At 40.7% G+C, this 22,579-nt stretch overlaps 1 protein-coding gene across 5 annotated transcripts in view; it reads left to right on the top strand.

The window, feature by feature from the left end:
* Nucleotides 1-22,232, top strand: part of LOC134348937 (vesicle transport protein SEC20-like) — a 28,044-nt gene extending 5,812 nt beyond the window's left edge. For all 5 annotated transcript variants that reach the window (XM_063052743.1, XM_063052744.1, XM_063052746.1 and 2 more), the window contains 5 exons: nt 775-867; nt 4,576-4,667; nt 14,560-14,664; nt 19,108-19,226; nt 21,093-22,232. In XM_063052743.1, the coding sequence (XP_062908813.1) occupies nt 775-867; nt 4,576-4,667; nt 14,560-14,664; nt 19,108-19,226; nt 21,093-21,289 (606 nt within the window). In that variant the 3' untranslated portion in view covers nt 21,290-22,232. The remainder of the gene's footprint in view (nt 1-774; nt 868-4,575; nt 4,668-14,559; nt 14,665-19,107; nt 19,227-21,092) is intronic.
* Nucleotides 22,233-22,579: the final 347 nt, after the last annotated feature.

Raw genomic sequence — 22,579 nt, forward strand, 5'->3', positions numbered from 1 at the left:
ACTATGCTACAGGGGATTCACGCTTCTCCATAAGTTACTGAAGTAGTCATGCCTGTTGAATTCTAAGCAATTAGGATTTGTACCAGATTGCTGTACTTTGCCATCTAAATCAATTTGGCTAGATTATAGTTTTCATTTAAGATGTAATTTGGGATTCAAAATGAAACTTTCTTGCTGACAGTTGAAACTTCTTAATTCTCTTGTTAAATTATAAAATTTTAGCAATGATAAACTGATGATTTATTTTATAAATAAAATTGGAGGCATGATGACATAGCAGCAAAATGATATTACAGCGCCAGTGATTCGGGTTCAATTCCATCATTGTAAGGAATTTGTACGTTCTTCGCATGACCGCATGGGTTTCCTCTGATTGTTCCAGTATCCTCCCACATTTGAAAGATGCACAGGTTAGCAGGCCAAATGGGTGTAATTGGGCACCGTAGGTTCATTGAGCCAGAAGAGCCTGTACTGTGCTGTATCTCTAAATAAGAATGAGTTATGCTGATATTGTTGTTCTCAATGAAATGTTTAAATGTCTATCTCTTGCTCATTAGTCTGCTCTAACTTTCCAACATTATTGTTTTTTATATTAATAGCTAGCACTTGGCATATTTTCAAATTTAGTTTTTCATTAAAAATTCAAAGATATTAAATAATCCTGAAGTATTATAGTTTGATTTTAATCTGTTAGTGGTAAGAATCCCTAGTAATGGGATATGGCTGTCTGGTGTTTAAACCCAATGAACAGAACACTTGTTGATGTATCTACAGGATATCAGAGATAGCCCTGGGCCCTTGAGTCTTCTCACAGAACTAAATGCCAAAGTGAAAGAAATGTTTCACCAACTCAGACTTCGAATACAGGTGAGTGAATTCTTGGAAGATTAAGTAGATAAATGTTAAATAATAGTCCCAGCTAAACTACAAACATCAATTAAACCCAGCACACGATCAATACATTATATTTCTTAAAAAAAGAAAGGCAACCAATTTAGATACTGCCCTGAATAAGGAACGATTTTGAAATCTGGTGTTCATTGAGCTGCTTTTAGTTCCCATCATAGGCATTCTCTTGCTTTGTATAGTTGGAATTATATAAACTGACACCTGTGAACAGTGGTTAGACAGTTATAGTTTGTTTCTCATTGATGCTCAGTTTTAGTTTTCATTTCAATTTCAGTTACTGTATATTCCGCCTCTCCTGAGGTTAGTGTCAGTAAACTTCTAGTATTCAACCCTTCAATCTTTGGAACTAATCAGACTAAGGCTCCCTGAATAAATATCACCACCCTGAACAAGAAAGCATAGCATGCTTCCACTTCCTAAGAAGACTGAGGCAAGCAAGGCTTCCTCAACCCCCCCCCCCGCCCCATCTTAACTGTGTTTTATAGGAGCACCATTGAGGGCATCCTGACAAGTTGCATCTCCATCTGGTATGAGAGCAGCCGAGCATTGGAGCGGAAGTCCCTATAAAGTACTGTGAGAACAGCTGAGAGGATCATCGGGATCTCCCTACTACTGTCATGTTCCGGTCCGTGAAATCCATATTCCGGTTCACGGTCTGGTCCATGTTCCATATTCCAGGTTTTCCAGTTTTCCCCAGTTTCTGTTGAGGCAGCTGATTGTCGTTTGGGCTGGCTTCATAAATACCTTCAGGATTTAGCCTCTGGCTGCTGAATTGTTCCTGTCCATACCCCATGTCTGAATCCTTTATGTTCCCCTTCCTTCTGTTGCCTTGCCTGAAGCCTTGCTTCGCCTCGTCTGAACCCTTGCCTCGCCTGTAACCCTCGCCTGCACCGCTGTCTAGTTCTATCGCCAGAGCAAGATAGGGAACTGTCTATCATTGTTTTGAACTGTCTCTGTGTCCACGACTTCACTAGGTAGGTCCGGCCATTTGCCGCTACCTAGTGTTGGAAACTGTCTGTGTCCACACCTTCGCTAGGTAGGTCCGGCCGTCTGCCGCTACCTTGTGTTGGGAACTGTCTCATTGTATTCTGCATTCTGTGTAATGAGTCCGGGCCCTATGTCCTGTACCCAAGGAGGGTTCTCGGCTCTGTGTTCTGGTATGAGTCCCAGCCCTACGTCCTGTTTCCAAGGAGGGGTCACGGCTCTGTGTTCCATGTTCTTGTCTCTGCCTCCATCAAGTCAAGGCTTCGGGGTCTTGTCCAGTCCTAGCCACGATCCAGGAACCTTGTCCTGTCCAAGCCACGGCTTTGTGTTCTCGTCTTGTCCATGTGTCTCACCCAGTCCAGGAGTAGCTTGCCCACCCTGGTGCTGGGGTTCCCTCACCCTGTCCAGGAGTCTCATATCCAGTCCTGTTGCCTCTCCTCATCCTGTAGCCACGTCTTGTTCTTGCCTAGTTCTGGAGTCCGAGCCCGAGTCAAGTCCCAGGTTCTGGGTCCTTGCCCAGTCTCTGACTTGGAGTCCATACTCAAGCCTCAAAGTACCCTAGCACCGAAGAACCCAAGCCTCGTCATATCTTCACCTAGATCCGGGGTCCGAGCCCAAGTCAAGACCCAGGTTTCGGGTCCTTGTCCAGTCTCTGGCTTGGAGTCCAAGCCCAGGCTCCTAGTTCTAAGTTCCATGTCCTGGTTCCGCTATCCTAGTCAAGTCCTAGCCCAGGCTCTGTATCCTTGTCTCGTCCAGGGCCTATGTCATGTCCAGCATCCTTTCTTCCCCACTTCCCTTGCTTTCTTGACTAACCTAGTCCTGTTCCTTGTACTTCAGTGTCTGTGCCTTGCATGTGGGTCCACCTCCAGCGCCCCCCCTTATGACAACTATCCATCAGGGACATTTATCAGGAGCGCTGTGTACTCAGGGCCCTTAGTATTATTAAGGATTCCATCCATCCATCCAACATCCTGTTTGACTTTCTACCATCAGGCAGGAGACTCGTATGTATAAAAACAAGAACAGTCAGAATGGGAAACAGTTTCTTCCCCCAGGCCATTAAGCTTCTGAATTCCCTACCGCATCGTATTCGAAGTGTCACTGGTTAATCTGTTCTAGTGCAATATTTAATATTAATGTACTTTAGTTTGTTACTTATGTATGATTCATCTGTAGATTTTACCCTTACCTTCATAAGTTATCATGTGTACTACTGTTACACCATGGTTCGGAGAAATGCTGTCTCTTTTCATACATTATGCGGTTATATACACGTATGTAGTGAAATGACTTTTAAACTAGCCTTCTCATGGAGTCACACTGCTCTCCAAATTTCTCAGAGGAACAATTATTCATCCAGTCTAGGCTTTGACAAAGGAGTCTTCATTCAATTTGCAATCTCTTAAAACCTCAATACAATTTCACACGTCCCAGTGCGGCTCTCAAAGTGGAATTCAGGGTCAGATTCACTTCCAATTTCCTAACCTTGTGCTCATTCCGGCCCATAACCACTGATGTGTACCTAATCTCACACTTTACTCCTCATGCCTGCATTAGGAAGGTAATTCTGATGAAGGGTCTCAGCCCGAAATGTCGACTGTACTCTTTTCCATAGATGCTGCCTGGCCTGCTGACTTCCTCCAGCATTTTGTGTGTGTTGCTTGGATTTCCAGCATCTGCAAATTTTCTTTTGCTTTTTTAGAGAGGTAATTGAAAGCTTATTCCTCCATTAGCCCACTGTGGTAGGCAGATTGGCACAGTGATAATTGGAAAAGGCAAAAAGAAACATGGGGGGGGGTGGAGGCATATGAAAGAAAACTAGGACATGGAATGGGAAAAGCATGTGGAGAGCAGCAGGTGAACAGAGAAGAAGCAGAACAGCAGGGGAGAGAAAGCAAGTTGAGAAGAGGAATGGGCGAATGGTGAGCAGACAGACCAGTAAGGGAAAGAGGCAGAAGGTAAAAGAGAGAGTGAGAGAGAGAAAGAAAGAAAGTGGAAGATTTGTTCACAGACTAGCTAGTTCAAAGTTCAAAGTAAATTTATTATCAAAGTACATATGTCACCATTTACAACCCTGAGATTCACATTCTTGCAGACATTTACAGTAAATACAAGAAACACAATAGAATGACAACACTCAGCAGGATGGACAAACAACCAGTGTGCAAAGAAAAATACAAAAAGAAATTAATAATAATAAATAAACAATAAACATCAAAAACATGAGATGAAGAGTCCCTGAAAATGAGTCCATACAGTAGGTTTGCGCCAGTCCAGTGATGAGATTAGTGAAGTTGTCCCTTCTAGTTCAAGAGCCTGATGGCTGAGGGGTAATAACAGTTCCTGAACCTGGTGGTGTGAGTCCTGAGGCTCCTGTTCCTTCTTTCTAATGACAACAGCAAGAAGAGAGCGTACCATTAATGTTGGGGGTCCTTCACAACAGATGCTGCTTTCCTGCAGCACCAGTTTGATTGGAAGTAAAGCGAGAGCTGTAAATGTGAGGAAGATATCTTGCATTGTGACAACTTGTCTTTATTAATATTGAGATCTTAGTTTTTATCGATGCTGATTATTAGTGAAGTTAATGTTGGTCCCAAGGGTGATCTCACAGTCCATTACCCGGCAGTGTCATGCAACATCTTTGTGACTAAATGACTAAGGATTTCCTGATTTATTCTGAAGGATTTGGAACAGATGGCTAAGGAACAAGACAAAGAATCTGATAAGCAGATGTTGCTTGCTGAAGTGGAGAATCATCACAAACAGATGTTAAGGTAAATGATTTTGAAGATGAAAATCTGAAAATTGTAGCACAGCAATTTTTGTGGCATGCACACATTGCTTGGGCTTGCAGATAAAAACCTCAATGTCTGAATAAAGACAAACAGTGGGTCAAATTCATCATTGATATCTGTCTTGTTTCCATTGTTAGCATTATCACTCTGCAAGTTTAGATAAATCTCACATGTGTTTGCCATGTCATGACTAGATGATGCTTTTAAAAAGACAGCAGTATTGGATCACAGCTTTTCTAAGTTGAGAAATGTCAATAAATTCAGTGTCTGTCACTAATTTACTAAACTCTCATAGTTGTCTTGATAGCTAAAATGCAATTTGTATATCACAGGTTAATATTGTGCCAGCTTCACTATTGCTGCAGCTTGTTAGAATCAGAATCAGGTTTATTATCACCGGCATGTGATGTGAAATTTGTTAACTTGGTAGCAGCAGTTCAATGCAGTACATAATATAGAAGAAAAAAAATAATAAGTAAATCTTATTCATTATACTTTATACAATATACATATATTGAACATAAAAATCGCGCAGAGAAACAGAAATACTATATATTTAAAAAAAAGTAGTGTCCAAGGGTTCAATGTCCATTTAGGAATTGGATGGCAGAGGGGAAGAAGCTGTTCCTGAATCATTTGAGTGTGTGACTTCAGGCTTCTGTACCTCCTACCTGATGCTAACAGTGAGAAAAGGGCATACCCTGGATGCTGGAGGTCCTTGATAATGGGCTCTGCCTTTCTGAGACAACGTTCCTTGGTAATGGGTACTTTGCTAACCTTAAATGCATTTTCTTCCTTTAGATAATTTCTGTTTCAAATGTTTAAGTATTATTTTGTAACTTAAACATTACAATTCTGACAACTTCTTCCTGTAACATGCTTGGAATCTTGGGCTTATCAGATTTTGGGGTACTTTATGGTATTTTGACATCAAAAATAATATTTTTGCAATTAAGTTTCTGATTCTGAATATATTACTGTATTAAATATTGATTTTTGTTGCATGTCACACTAAGACACCACAACAAATTGCTAATACGTGTTAATATATATGGAAAATAAAGTTGATTCTTGATCCTTAATAAAAAAGGAATGATAGATGAGGAACAAACAAGTTTTTATTCTGGTCTTCTCTTAAATCAGTCAACTCTTTATATGTTGATTGTCAATAATCACCTAGTTAATGTAAAGCATTGCCATTTGAAAAATTATTTTTCTGAGACTACTTTAAAGAATTCGAGTTAACCTCTTAGGATTAATTCTTGTCAGTTTTTATAAACTCACTGAAATCAAATCCTTTTTGAAAGTTTTGCTTTATTCCTCATGACTTGTAAGAACCTGCAGACTCCAAATGATGTTATTTGTGTCTATTTCAGTGCAAGCAGCATTTTTTAAAAACAGGGTTCAAGTGACAAAACTGACTTCAAAGTAAGTAGACTTGTCTTCTAAGGAATTGAATTGACCCAATGAACTCGTACAAAAATGACAGCTGTGATTCAGTGCTGTTCTTGAATGACAATCTTAATGGTCTTTGTGGGGCTGTTTGTATTTTTCCAAAAGTAGAGTGAAAGTGTAGTAGATTTAATGATTCTGGTGCTCCCGATGTGGCCTTTTATATATTGGCGAGACCCGACGCAGACTGGGAGACCGCTTTGCTGAACATCTACGCTCTGTCCGCCAGAGAAAGCAGGATCTCCCAGTGGCCACACATTTTAATTCCACATCCCATTCCCATTCTGACATGTCTATCCACGGCCTCCTCTACTGTAAAGATGAAGCCACACTCAGGTTGGAGGAACAACACCTTATATTCCGTCTGGGTAGCCTCCAACCTGATGGCATGAACATCGACTTCTCCAACTTCCGCTAATGCCCCACCTCCCCCTCGTACCCCATCTGTTACTTATTTTTATACACACATTCTTTCTCTCACTCTCCTTTTTCTCCCTCTGTCCCTCTGAATATACCCCTTGCCCATCCTCTGGGTCCCCCCCCACCTCCTTGTCTTTCTTCCCGGACCTCCTGTCCCATGATCCTCTCGTATCCCTTTTGCCTATCACCTGTCCAGCTCTTGGCTCCATCCCTCCCCCTCCTGTCTTCTCCTATCATTTTGGATCTCCCCCTCCCCCTCCAACTTTCAAATCCCTTACTCACTCTTCCTTCAGTTAGTCCTGACGAAGGGTCTCGGCCTGAAACGTCGACTGTACCTCTTCCTAGAGATGCTGCCTAGCCTGCTGCGTTCACCAGCAACTTTTATGTGTGTTGCTTAGATTTAATGACTTCTTTGTTATATAAGAAAGAGAAATGGTGAGATTTAAGAACAGAGTAACAAACATTATATTTACTAGAATCTGTGATATATTCACAAAATGAGCAGAAGTAAACATGTTCAGCCTTACGAGAAAATGAAAACCACTTTCAGCAGCCAGTATATCAAGTACACAAGTCTACATCAAAAATATACAGACTTTTTGCCTGGTTTGATGTCTGGTTTTAGCTCTCAGGCTTGGAAAAACACTTGAAATGCAAGTGGGATTTCCGGTTGGCCGCCACATGGGATAGTCACAGAGAACGGGTGCTCCTTCCTACTTTTTATCTCCACACTCCTTCTTCCCCCTTTTCTCATACCAAACTGTTGGACTTTTTGCTCTTCCCCCTGCCTGCGACTATGCTTGCTTCACAATGACCTCAAAGAGTACTAAATTTGGGGAAAAAAGTCGATTTGGTGGCTGGCTTGACAGTAGAGGCTATCTCCACGCTACTAGACCAACATTGTGAGGCGTTAGTGGCCGAATTTAAATCCTTTTCAGCCTACTGGAAACGAAGCTCGACCAAATCCAAGGCAAAGTGGAAGACCACGGCCAATGCCTACTATCTCTCGAGCTCGCTATGGACGACCTGAGCCAGCGTGTCAGTGAGCTGGAAAACATCTGCTCCAGCTTACGTGAAAACAATATCAAGCTAATGGCTAAAGTTACTGACCTGGAGGGCCGGAGCAGATGGCAGAACCTATGTATCCTGGGCCTGCCGGAATCTATTGAAGGTGGGCGTCCTACTGGAATTTTTTTCCAGTCTGCTTTGTGAGATCTTCGGGAAGGAGACACTCCCATCCCCACCAGAGATTGATAGAGCCCACCGTTCACTAGCAGCTAAACCAGCCCCAGGACAGAGACCGTGCGTAGTCATTCTTTGCCTGCACTGCTACTAGATTAAAGATCTCCTGGTTAGAGAGGCCCAGCAGAGAGGGAAGTTAGAATACCGTGGCCAGCAGATTCGGGTTGTGGAGGACTACTCTCCTGAAGTTTTGAGCCTGCGAGCGGACTACAGAGAAGTAATGATGGAGCTATACAACTGAGGACTCAGGCCTTCTCTACTGTACCCTGCACGGCTCCGTATCACACTTCCCAGTGGTGACAAGAGATGGCTACACTTGGTAGACAAAGCACGGAAATGCATCAACAGCCTTCCCACTAGACTGAATTCTTCATAAAGTACTTTTCTCCCATACCGTCTGCCAGGTAGCGTTAGCGGTGCTTGGATAGTGAGATCTGGTCTGACTTGGCCGGGTTAGGTACTGACTACCACGATAGTTGGAATAATATTCACTCAGACTGCTCTCTCTCTCTTTCTCTCTCTCTCTCAAGAGTATTTCCTTTTACCTCCAATTTAGCGAACTCTGCAACCTTTCATGGGAAGAGCAGTGGGTAAAGTTTGTTTATTTTTTTTTCAAATATCAGTTTATATTTCTGTTTTGTGGTTCATTTTTCAGAGCCATGTTTAATAAACTTTGGGGGAATTGTTTTATCTTTCACTAAGCACAATGTCAGTTTAGGAGTGTTGAATCCTTAATGATTCCTTTAAATAACAATAACAGAGGAGAAGATGACGCTATGAGTGACAGGAAGATGTACTGTTGGATGATTTTTGTTCTTAAGAGCTTGCTGCTATGCTCTCTGGCAGCCATCTTGTTGTGGGTTGGGGGGGTGGTGGGAGGGTACTCCAATGCCGGTACTGTTTTAAGAACCCTTAGAAGTCCTTGTTACAGACATCCCACCCTGCAAAAACTCATTTCAGGGAGGTCTCAACCTCATTTCTGGGAGGCCTCAACCGGAAGTCTCAACCTCATAGCAGTCTGTGTCAATGAATTTGTTAATTTTACAAGGCATCAGATTCACAAGTGTTTTGTGAGACAGTTGACTTCTGAATTCTGTCTTAATGTGACGCACCATGCTGAATGCCCTTTCTACATCACAATTAGAATTTGGCAGCACCAGAAGCAGCTTCATCAACTGGCAGAGCTCTTTGAATCTCAACTGCCCTGTGCTCACAGATTTTACTTTCCACAGCTTCCCCCAGAACTCATCAACTGGCCGACTTTTGTAGTTTGGCACCAGTCCTTCAAGGTTAGTTAAGACATAACCCAGGACTCACCTTAACATATCTTTTACAGTCATTTAACCCACCATGGGCAATAGAAAAGTCACTGTTGCAAACAGTGCAGCGAGCAACACTGTCATTATTTTTGACCCCTATTAGGCAGGGGTACACTTTAGTGTAGTCTGGGTGAAGTGCGTTTTATATTTTCTTTTTTTGGAACACTCTGTTATGGTGCTGCAGGACACTAAACTGAACTGATGGACAATGAAAGAGAGAGAGAGAGAGAGAGAGAGAGGGGTCGACTGTAAAGCTTGCCCACAGAGAAAACTGATAGGACTACTTAGCACAAAGAGAGACCAACCAGGATGCTCTCTCTGTCACTCTCTCGTTATGTCTGTCACTCGCTCGCTCTCAAAAAATTCAATTTCCGAGATATTGTATATAATTTGTGGGTGCCAGGGAGCTGCTATCAATATGCGGGAGACTCCCAGAACTTCCGGGAAAGGAGGGATGTCTGTTGGTATACAGGATTTATTTCTGCCCTGTTTCTCTTTATTTCACATTTTTGCCTCAGAGCTGATACAGGTGTCCCCCCTCTTTTCAAACGTTCGCTTTACAAAACCTCACTGTTACGAAAGACCTACATTAGTAACCTGTTTATGCTAACAGAAGGTGTTTTCACTGTTACGAGAAAAAGCAGCGCGCAATAAAAGACAGCGTGCGCCCCGAGCAGCCGCTCTCCCCCAGATTCGGAATGGCATTCTAGCTTAAACACGTGCCGGTGAGCAGCCGTTTGCAAGATGAGTTCTAGGGTGTCGGAAAAGCCTTATGTTACACTTAGCATAAAAAAAGACATAATTAAGCGTTTCGATCGTGGTGATTGAAGTAAGGACAAAGTGAGTTTGGCTTGCGGAAGTTGAGGAAGATGATGTTGAAGAGGTTTTGGCATCCCATGACCAAGAACTGATAGATGAAGAGCTGATGCAATTGGAAGAGGAAAGGATAACAATCGAAACCAAATGCAGTAGCGAACTGAATGTGAAGCAACTGCGTGAGATTTTCGCTGCAATTATAAAGTATGACTTTAATTTTGAAAGGGTACATCGGTTTAGGGGATATTTGCAGAATGGTTTGAGTGCTTACAAAGAACTGTATGATAGAAAAATGTGCGAGGCTCAGCAGTCAAGCAAGCCTTCCACAGCAGACGACGAACCTCAACCTTCGACATCGAGGCAGGCAGAGATAGGAGAAGATGACCTGCCTGCCCTAATGGAAACAGATGATGATGAGATGACACCTCAGTATCCCACCACCCTCACCCCCAGGCCGCAGACAGATTCCGACTCGTGGAGAATGCAGTGGTAGCCGGGAGGCACCAAGCACATCTTTAAGAAAAATGCCGAAATAAACAAGCTAATTAATTAGGTGCCACCTGACATGTAATTGTTGGCCCAGATCAGAGGCGATGCAATTGGCAATCGCCTCTGATCTGGGCCGACAATTATGTGCCGAGCAACACCTAATCAATTAGCTTGTTTATTTCGGCTTTTTTCTTAAAGATGTGCTGTGTGCCTCCCGGCTACCGCTGCACCGCTGCATGCTTCATGGGTCAGTATTGGATCGCTGCCCAGAGGGTGGGGGCCACTGCACCACCCAAACTCCGACGACTTAGTCTAACACACCATCATCAATGTGCTCGGCGCTTTCTAATTGATAATTAGCTGATTCCATCGGCCCGTTCCTGTGTTTATCAGAACATAGTGATATCAGACCATGCTCCGGTTGTCCTGTCTATATTTCTTCCTGGCCTTCCTCAAATAAATAAGTATTGGCATTTTAATTCGACCTCACTGTCAGATAATGATTTTGTAAAATTTATGGAGGACCAGATAATCTTTTTCCTTAATACCAATACGTCACCTGAAACCTCAAGCCTGGTTGTTTGGGATACTTTGAAAACATACCTCAGGAGTCAAATAATTTCCTACAGTGCGAATATGAAAAGAAAGACTCATAGAGAATGACTAGATCTGCCCAATCAAATTAAAGAAATAGACCAACGATATGCTCAAATTAAAAATCCATAGCTGTTTAAAAAAACAAGTGGAACTCCAAACTAAGTTTGATCTTATTTCCACTCGCCCAATTGAACGTCAACTTTTGAAGAGCAAGAGCCAGTTCTATATACATGGTGACAAATCTGGTAAGTTTTTAGCCAATCAATTAAGGGGCCTCAAACCAAACAATGCATCACAAAAATTTGAATGGAGAACGGAAGCTTCACCTAAAATCATTCTGAAATTAGATTAGATTAGATTATGAGGACACGCAGTCCTTTTTTATTGTCATTTAGTAATGCATGCATTAAGAAATGATACAATGTTCTTCCAGAATGATATCATAGAAACACAAGACAGGCCAAGACTGAAAAACTGACAAAAACCATATAATTATAACATATAGTTACAACAGTGCAAAACAATACCGTAATTTGATAAAGAACAGACCATGGGCATGGTAAAAAAAGTCTCAAAGTCTCTCGAAAAGTCCCATCATCACGCAGATGGTAGGAGGAAGAAAAACTCTCCCTGCCATGAACTTCCAGCACCGCAAACTTGCCGATACAGCACCCTGGAAGCACCTGACCACAGCTGACTCTTGAGTCCGTCCAAAAACTTCGAGCCTCCAACCAGCCCTCCGACACTGAGCACTATCTCTGCCGAGCGCTTTGACCCCGGCAACAGGCAATAGGCAAAGCGGAGGATTCGGGGCCTTCCCCTCCGGAGATTCTTGATCGCACAGTAGCAGCGGCAGCGAAGCGGGCATTTCAGAAGTTTCTCCAGATGTTCCTCCGTGCTTCTCATGTCTGTCTCCATCAAATCAGAATTGTGCACGGTACCTACTTACAAATACAATATCATTTCGGAGCGGCCGTGTGCGCTGCGTCATACCGCCATCATCTCCTTCCCTCCTTAACAACACATTCAGGAATTTTTACTCCCAACTTTACACTTCTGAATCCCCAAATGATAACATTTCGGTCGAGAATTTTTTAAACAGCTTAAATATCCCCACGCTCTCTCCTGATCTCAGAATGAAACTGAATGAGCTAATGTCATTAGGGGAAATATCCTCAGCCATCTCGTTACAGCAGACTGGTAAATCTGCTGGACCCGATGGGTTCCCTGTAGAATTCTTTAAATCATTTTTGTCACTGCTGTTACCTCAACTAACCTTGGTTCTATCTAATTCATTTAAACAAGGTAAACTGCCAGCATCACTTAATGAGACATGCGTCATTCTTCTAGTGAAGAGAGGCAAAGACCCAACAGAGTGCTCTTCATACAGGCCAATCTCTCTGTTAAATGTTGATGTCAAAATCTTAGCTAAAGTTCTGGCCTGTAGACTGGAGAACATCCTACCCTCAATTATTTCTGAAGACCAAACGGGTTTTGTTAAAAACCGCCTCCCTTTTTTAATATTCGCCATCTATTAAATATTTTATATTCACCTTCAGTTGGGATCCCTGAATGTGTCATCTCCTTAGACGCAGAGAAAGCGTTTGACCATGTGGAATGGAATTACCTCTTTGCTGCTTTAGAAAAATTTGATTTTGGACCAAGTTTTATCACGTGGATTAAATTGTTATATTCGCATCCCACCGCCTCTGTTTTGACCAACTCTCAGCAATCCCAACCTTTTAACCTCAAACGTGGAACCCGCCAAGGGTGCCCTTTAAGCCCTTTACTTTTTGATCTGGCCACAGAGCCACTGGCGATTGCGTTCCGTAGTTGTGTGGACCTGACGGGGATTTGGAGGGAGGGAGTTGAGCACAAAATCTCCCTTTATGCTGATAATCTTTTACTTTTTATATCAAACCCGATCACCTCCTTACCCCCCATGTTCTCACTCCTTAACAAACTTAGCTAGTTTTCAGGATACAAAGTTAATTTACACAAGCGAACTTTTTCCGATAAATGGAGAAGCACAAGTGTCAGAGTTACATAACCTCCCTTTTAAGGCGGTGAACAACCAGTTTACTTACCTGGGTTTCACAGTGTGAGCTGTGGCACGTGGCCAAGTGGTTAAGGCATTGGACTAGTGACCTGAAGGTCGTGAGTTCGAGCCCCAGCCAAGGCAATGTGTTGTGTCCTTGAGCAAGGCATTTAATCACACATTGCTCTGCGACAACACTGGTGCCAAGCTGTATGGGTCCTAATGCCCTTCCCTTGGACAACATTGGTGTCGTGGAGAGGAGAGACTTGCAGCATGGGCAACTTCCATACAACCTTGCCCAGGCCTGCGCCCTGGAGAGTGAAGACTTTCCAGGCGCACATCCATGGTCTTGCAAGACTAACGGTTTCACAGTAACAAGGAAACATAAGTGTCTTTTTGGAGAAAATTTCATTAATTTGTTAAATCATACAAAACAGAGCCTAGCACAGTGGTCACCCCTGTCCATGTCCTTGATGGGCGGAATTAATGTTGTTGAAATGAACATCCTTCCTAAATTCTTATACCTTTTTCAATTCTACCAACTTTCATTCCTAAAGCCTTCTTTGACTCGTTAGACTCAGTTATATCGTCCTACTTATGGAAGGGCAAGCATCCCCGACTGAATAATTCAAAGTTCATCTTCAAAAATCTAAAAGTATTGGGGGCATAGCTTTGCCCAATTTCTGCTTATATTACTGGGCAGCTAACATACGCTGTGTCATCTTTTGGTCTCATTTTTACAACCAATCTGACTGCCCAATATGGGTGGCAATGGAGCTAAACTCTATTAGGAATTTCTCCATCTCCACACTTCTAGGATCCACACTCCCTTTTCTTACGCCTAAACCAATTGTTAATCCTGTTATCAGGCACACCCTGAGAGTATGGGCTCAGTTCAGAAAGCATAGTGGTCTCCATGGCTTCTCTCTTTCAAGTCCTATATAATCATCTCTTCTATACATGATCCAACATGTCAAGATTGGTACAGAAAGGGCATCTGGCGCTTTAAAGATCTTTTTATAGACAACTGTTTTGCATCATTTGAACAACTGTCTGCAAAGTTTAACCTACCCAACACTCATTTCTTGATATTTGCAAATTAGACATTTTATCAGCCCCTTGATATCAAACTTCCCTGAGGCACCCGACACAAACGTCGTTGATATATTTCTCTGCATGAATCCATTGCGCAAAGGTCTAATATCTACTATTTACACAAATTATGCAGAACTAAGCTGGCCTGACCTGAGCCTAAGAATTTATAATTATTCTCCATTCCTGAACCTGACATAAAACCGAAGTCCAGTAGAATGGTTCTACACTGTTTTGCCTCATTTTTTCTTTCGGATCCATTTCTGCTTCTGGTCTATTAATATATTTTTTAAAAGTTTACATTTTAAGGAGGGGTGCATGTGGACCATAAATTTTGGCAGTAAGGTGCAATTGATTGTTCATCACCACATAGTATAATCATGTTGCTTCTGTGCTTCTTTTAAAGCAACCAAACTGCTTGGCGAAAAGCAAACCTGGCCTGCAAGTTTGCCATAGACATTAAAGAAAAGGATGAACTCTTTCGAAGTGGAGATTCTTCAGTTCGACAACGGTAATGGAGTTTATTTATGTATACAATCTCCCACCAGGGAAAATGTCTTAAGAATTTGATCAAAGTGGTGCCAAGCTGTGATCTCTGTTGAGACCTAGTGATTTTTTAGGTTCATAGGGATGGTTTTGGAGACAAGGGAGTGAGGAGGCAGGTTAGGGTTTAGGGACAAGGATGTGGGGAGTTGGAGGTCAGGCCAGAATATAGGCTTCTGCTCCATGCCAGCCAAGATGCGAATGAAGGACATTTATGGACAAAGTACTGTGAACAAAGACTAGCAAGGAAGAGGGATGGTGCTCTCTCCAACAAAGGACAGGACAGGCCCCTGTGGGATTAACAGGATCGTAGGTCCATGTGGGCAGGTATGCAAGTTGGTGAGTCCAGAGTTTGAGGCCTGGAGTTTGGGGTCCTGGCAATGGTGTGTTCTGGGGTCAGTACCGAAGACTGGCGCCTGATGGTCGACTGGAAGCCGAGGCCTGATGTCTGTGAATTCAGTAGAGGCTGGAGGCTCAGAGGTGGCCTGTCCTGAAGTTGGAGGATTTTCTCTGTGTGTGAGTGGGTGAATGGATCGATGGGTGGAAAGGGGTTTGTTTTGCTGCTGCTGTTTTGTTGATTTTGTTCGGCTGAACATTGTGGCTGTGTTCTATTGGCGCCAGAATGTGTCGACACTTGCAGGCTGCTCCCAGCACATCCTTAGGTTGTGTTGGTTTTGAATGCAAAAGACACTGTATGTGTCGACGTACATGTGATAAATAAATGAATTTGAACATATTGTGCAATAAATTATTTGATTAGGATTGGCAAAGATGTCAAAACTTAATGTAGATCTGGTTATATTTCCCCTCATAAGTACCTGCTCTAGCCCAAGTGTGCATGAATGCAGATGATTCAGACTTCCTGGAATTTATCTGCAATGACTTCCCAGCTGTACACCCAACACTCAATACCTCATGGAGTCCAGCAGTGGAATGCAGGCTTTCTTCCAGTACTTATAGTGGGGAGTGTGCTCATACAACATGATGCAAGAATTTAAATTGGGCTGGCAGTTAAATTGTCTGAACGACAGATCGTGCCTTGCATTAGGACCTGGGAGCTGCCGCAGTGAAATGCTCCGGGTCTATAACACGCCGCCCAGCCCGAAGTCGTTCTCAACCTCTCCAAATCAGCTCAGCATTTAGAGCGACCCAGCAGTGTACCCGTGTTAGTTGGATGAGCATCAGGACTCCTCTGCTTTGATTCCTCCTCTCCCAATTGCTCATTCCAACTTATCTGTGTTGACTTTGCAACGCACCAACACGGCTCATCCCTCAAATTTGCTTCGTCTTCGCTCTCCTCTGTTGTTTGCAGTAATAGTTGATTATAATTTACTTCAGAAAAGGTGTTATTAATAATGTTTTAGTCTAATTTCTTGCCTTTCGAACTACCAGTAAGCTGTCACTCGCCTTCAGTAGTGCCTTCTTAAACTGCAACTGGAGAATGGTGTGAGGTGTTGTGTTTCTATCTATAGATTTGATTTTAATTGAAATTGTTTAAACATCTTTAGTTTTGTTTTTATTACAGTTTTAGTAACTGATGTAATACCTTTTTTCAAATTTAAGTAATGTGATTAACATTTAATAGCTTTCAAATGTTTCTGAATTTCAGAAACGTATCTTGACAACAACCATTCTAAAATGTTAACTGTATTTTCTACACAAATTAATTTGAGCATTTTCAACAATTTCGTTTTTCAGCTTTCTGCATCTGTAATTAGTTCTTTGATTATTGACTATTGAAAAGTGATTTTGAGCACATTACTCAAAATCATTCTGAGACCTTGCAGAAATTGCCAAAACTTAATCCTAAATTGATTTAGGCATGTGACACCGGCTTGAATTTTTACTTGTAACTGTGGTAGATAAGCCAGTTTATCATTTCATCATAAAAATCAGATCCTTTTTGTTAAATTTATTTTCCCTGACCCTCTACTACCAGGTGCATTTTTGAAATTTATCCAGAAACATTCCACAAGTTAGTAAACAACTGCCAAGAATCGAAAATGCTGAGAATCTGTTCTCATTGTAAAATAAACAGTAAATGTTTTATGAGGTGAAAGTGACCTTTTAATACTAATCTGTAATTACTGCTATAAAATATACAGTGGATTCTGGTTAATTGGGTCACATTGGGAACAGTACATTTTGGCCCAATTACGTGGCTGCCTTAAATAGCTGAAATTTCATTAAAATAGGTAAAAAGGTATATAAAAAATACAAACTGCTTAACAAATTTTGTATTTAAATGAAGTACTGGACAAATTAGAGCACTACCAATACTGCTAGGGTACTATAACATCATGTATTAGTTCTGAATAGTTATCGATGGAGGAAATCATACAGAGTACATTGCTTTGTTCTGTTGATTGACTGTAAATGAACAAAATCAGCGTAGGCACCTAGTATAGATAATACACTGCTTTCATATAAGGTTTTCATTGTAACATTCGAGATGATTGTTGATAGCTTCAAATTCTTCATAGTTCCTTACTTGTGTAAGGGGTGAAATAATTTCATTTTCACTCCTGGCTGTTTCTGGCATCTCCAAGCCTGAATGCTTGAAACTACAGTGAGCAAAACGGTTCGGAATTGTCTTACTACTTATTTCTTGCCAACTATCAGTGATAAAAATCACTGCTTTCTGAACACAAACACACGTAACCGACACTATTTTAAAACAGCTGACTTTAGGCACAGTATAGTGTCTAACAGCCACACAAGTGCACACAACTGATGCTAATTAGAAACTGTTCGGCAACAGTTTCCAGTCTCAATTAAGTTGCATAGTGTACCAAATAAACAAAGGTAATCCCGGCTATTTTCTCGATTGGTTTTTGTTCTTTAACAGTTGTCCCAAATAAGTGGCTGCCCTGATTAACCAATAGCACAATTGAACAGAATCCATTGAATCTGTTCCTAAAAAAATATGAACGATTATAGTTCCCTTGGAAGAATATTTGAAAATATGTTCAATTTGATGTTAATAAATATTATTACTCTTAAATAACTTAGTTTCTGCCTTAATTTTATATCACTGTTCCAGTCTTTATTTGGCATCCAGTAAAATATTTGAACATTAGTTTACAATTGTGATTTTTTTGAACTGTCCTTGACTGCTGCCTGCTTGAATCTTTCAGTTAGGAACCAACAGTTAGTAACACAGGTAAAGATGGTTAGCTTTTGCCTCTTGTCATAAAACCCAGGCTTGTGCTGCACATCCAGTAGTACAGGTTACATAGTGATCTGTTGTAGACTTTAACTTTTAGCTTCTGCAGCATTGTGCTGTTTGCTTTACTTCCTCCCCTTTTACTGTGATATGCTGTGACCTACACTTTTGAATTTTTTTCTTGCTCATATACTCTCAGAAGCCACTTTATTAGATACCAGAGTGGAACGTGGTGTGGTCTTCTGCTGCTGGAGCTCCTCGACTCCAAGATTCAACATGTTGTGCATTCAGTGATGCAGGTCTACACAACACTTGTGATATCTGGTTATTGGAGTTACTATCACCTTCCTGTCAGCTTGAACCAATCTGGCCATTTTCCTTTGACCTTTCTCAAAAACAGGCCATTTTTGCCCATGGAACTGCCACTCACTGGATGTTTTTTTTGTTTTTCCACACTATTCTCTGTAAACGCTAGAGGTTGCTGTATGTGAAAATGCCAGGAGATCGGATGTTTCTGAGATGCTGAAACCATCCTTTCTGGCACCAACAATCAGTCCATGGTCAAGGTCACTTAGATCACATTTCTTCCCATTCTGATGTCTGGTGTGAACAACTGAACCTCTTGACCATGCCTGCATGCTTTTGTGCATTGGGTTGCTGCCACATGATTGGTTGATTAGGTATTTGGATTAACAAGAGGGTGTACATGTGTATCTAATAGAGTGGTCACTGAATATAATTGTAACACAACTGAAGTTAAAATTTATATCTTCAAGAATTAAACTTTAAATATATTTAAACCAGTAATCCTTTAACAGTTTTAACTAAATATTATAGGTTGGTAGCATCTACTTCCATTATATTTGAAAACAGGTGCAAACGGCAGCATCGCAACATATTATATTGTGCTGAAATTTAAGGAGTATTGAAAAGTGATGGCTGAGGAAAAAATCTTAGTATATTTTGGGAGGTGAAAAGGAAATTTACCAGTGACTTGTAGATTTTGAGTGCACTTGAGATTTATTCTTCTTAGTGTTCTCTATTTTCTGGAAAATAGAGTCTTTTTGTCAGATTTCCATTTTTTTTTACAACATTTTATATATATATATATATATATATTCCAGTTAGAAACTAATCAAATTATTCAAAGTACTTTAATGTAATTTATTTTACTATGACCAAGTAATGGAGAAGCAACAGAAGAATTGTTGCTGCTGAAATGAATTAAATTTTATTCGATTTCAGAAAGATGACAAAGGAGGGCTTAGTACAGACTGCCAGCAGCATTACCGAGAGCTTGATGACAATCAGCAGGATGATGTCACAACAAGTACAGCAGAGCGAAGAATCAGTGCAGACACTCGGTAAGTTGAAATACTTACATGCGTATTACTTAGTTATTACCCATTACACCACTGGAGTTTAGAGCAGCAATGCAGGTCCTCAATCTTTGGTGGTGCTGAGGGCTTCCTTCATCATGTCAGTGGTTTCTTCTCAGTTTTCACTTCTGTCAGCCATGCAAGTCCCGGCTGCAGACTTGGGAATGCCACCACACTCAGATGTAGACGGATTCTTCATTGCTGTTTCTGTGACAATTTTGTTTTACCAGTCAGGGTTGTTAGCCCTGAGATGAACCTCTGAACCTGGAGGACAGGTGGGTCACTCTTGGTCTGGCCTTTGCCCTTTGACCTGTTTGGTATGGGTGACCCTATCAAGAGCTAAAGCATAATGCCCTGAGTCCAGCCAACACAGCTCTCCAGTCACTGAGGCATGCAAGCCTCCAAACCCTACAACAAGGTTGTGGTCCTCTTGGAGGAATATACTTATTTATTATCTCTCTGTTACTGAATATTGAAAAGGGATTCTGAACACCTAGCAATTAAAATAGTTCCAAGAAGAAGGTGAAATTGCCAGAACTTGGTTTCAATTGATTAAATTGGGCGTGTAACATTGGTCTTATTTTACTGTATTTTTGGTAAATATGTCAGTATTTTCTGTCATTATAGAATGAAAACCTGAGCAATTTCTAGAGTAACCTGTCTGCTTAAGTGCAGATGTGCAGATTGATGTAGGGATTCCTTATTCCCTGCCCCTGCATCTATCTTTTACCTTTTCGTATTTGTTGGTACTTCACAACAGCAGAAAAACGGTAACAGTTTCCACATCTAGTTTTACCTCATCATCGTGATTATTTCTAAACTTACCTAAAAGCATAAGGACATGCTGCTGATTTTCTCTTATAACAGTAAGTGATGCCTTGATGCCAATATACATTAAACCTGAGGAATAAGTGACAGGAGTAGGTCTTGCATCTCCCTTACATCCACTCCACCATTCAGTCATTGGTCAGCAGACAGCAAAAGTAGAAAATTCCAGAGATTTGTAACTCTCTGCATGGAGAATTCCTCTTCGTCTCAATCCTGGAAGATCTTTTGTTTTGGGTAGATATGGCCCAAATCTAGATTCTGTGGTCAAGGGAGATTGACACTCTCTGCCAACTCTTCTAAGAATTGTGTATTTTCCTGCATTCTCATACCTCGATCCATCTTTTTTGGATCCAATGGCAGATGGACTGGTGCTTCCCACTTTGAGGACAATCTGCCACACTTTTGTTCAATCAGACTTTTTCTGTACTCAGTTATATCACTTTGTGTCTAAATTAGTGCGTCAACCTCAGACCTGGACATCATGCTGTCTGTTCCTTTATCGAAGGTTTTTGACTAAGAAGCCATGAAAAGGTTAGGACCCGGTACAGGTCACTATTAGTTGTCTCCTTCCTAACTCATTTCCTACCCAGGTCAATAGATTGTCTTAGTTTTCCCAAAATTTCACAAACAGTTAAATGTTTACTTATTACTGCTTTTTAAGAATCTGGTATAATTTGACAGTTGAAGGCTTTGGGCATGTGAAATGTGGATGGTGATCGATTTTATACATAGTGGACATACTGCCAAAAGGAATTTAATGTATTGTGAGGAGCTTTGAATAACCTGAGCATGTCATAAAGCACCAGATTAATATCCTAACATCGTTTTGTTAATTATTCTTCATTCTCAACTGAGAACAACCGATTATCACTTTTGGTTGCAATGTGCATCTTGATTTTTAAAAAAAATTTATAGTTACCTCAGTATTTGATGCTTCTTGTACATTGATGCTTCATTTACTTTGGTGCTACATTTTGTTGATTTAATATTACTCTTTAATTAGCATGTTCTCTTTTATTGAAGCAACATCCTCAAGAACTGTGCAAGATACAAATGAAGAATTTAAAAACATGACAGGCACAATTCAACTGGGTCGCAAGCTGATCACAAAATACAATCGCAGAGAGATGACTGACAAACTGCTGATTTTCCTTGCACTGGCTTTGTTTTTGGCTACTGTTGTATACATTTTAAAGAAACGCCTTTTTCCTTTTTTATAAAACTGGAACAAAAAGGCAGAAATCAAATGGGCATTGAAACTGAGAATTTTGTAAATTTATCTAGGTATTAAGGAAGATAAAAAAAGTACAAGTTCTGTATTTGCATTTGAATTGAAATGGAAGCAGATTAAAAGACCTTTCTAAATAATGTTTTAAAATGTTGATCAAAATTCATAATTGGAGGTTAAATAGATATTGCAAAGTTAAGCATTGTTTCCAAGTTTGATTGTTATTTGCTTCTGTGCATTTAGCACTGCGTCTTAAGTTTAATTCCTTTGACTCTGGTTGAACTGAGTTTTGGAATGCTACATAGGCTATATTGTACTTCTGCCAAGCCTGGCTATCTGGAGCCCTGTGCTTTTCATGTCTTTACCTGGGAAATGCTGTCTAACAGAACATATGGTACTATTTATACTGTGGCAACAATGTAAAGATTAACATTTGTAAAAACAATTGTTTTGTTCATATCTAATCCAAAGTGTATGTATATAATTAGGGCAGCTACATTTGCTTGAATTCAAAAAACAACGTACTCTGCACTTATTCATTGAAATATTACCCCAGGACTACTCATTAAAGCTACTTTATAAACAGAATGTATCATTCAACAATGTATCATCCATGCAAAGAAACACTAATGGTTCCTGATGGGAACAATTATTTGCCTTCATTATGGTTCATATATTAATATACCCTATAAATATTGTCAAAAGTTAATACTTACTACAGACCTTGGGGCCTGATTGAATTATCATTCAATAAAAAATGTAGTTACTGTCATTGAGAATGTTTGCACATTTAATCATTTGAAAAAGATTTCTTTGAATATAATTAAATTTGTACAGGTGATTAATTTTATTTTGCCTGTACATATGGGACCTGTTGGCTAGTTCATAAAAACTTTAGAGTATCTAATTCAAAAATCATTATTGCAACTTGTTAAAATAAAGCTTTGGAAAATGATCTGTTCTGCATTTAATATCTTGGTGAGTGAAAACAATTTATAATTTGACCGCCCCCCCCCGCAGCTGGGCAATTTTGCCTTTTTCATTTACATTTTTGCTTCTCTCATATCCTTGGATCTACATATAATCGGATTATCCAGGCTCAAAATTCTCATTTTTCAATACAAGTCAAAATGAAACAATAACACTGCCTCCAGCAATAGCCACTCACCTACTACTCATTTTAATGGTACTGTGCTCATCAACTGACATGAGTTTGAGTGGGTGAACTGCATGGTTCAGAATTTTGGCATTTAAGCTGTCTGAGCTTCGTCTTGTTAGTCTG

The sequence above is a fragment of the Mobula hypostoma genome, chromosome 7 (genome assembly GCF_963921235.1).
Source record: "Mobula hypostoma chromosome 7, sMobHyp1.1, whole genome shotgun sequence".
NCBI lineage: Eukaryota > Metazoa > Chordata > Chondrichthyes > Myliobatiformes > Myliobatidae > Mobula > Mobula hypostoma.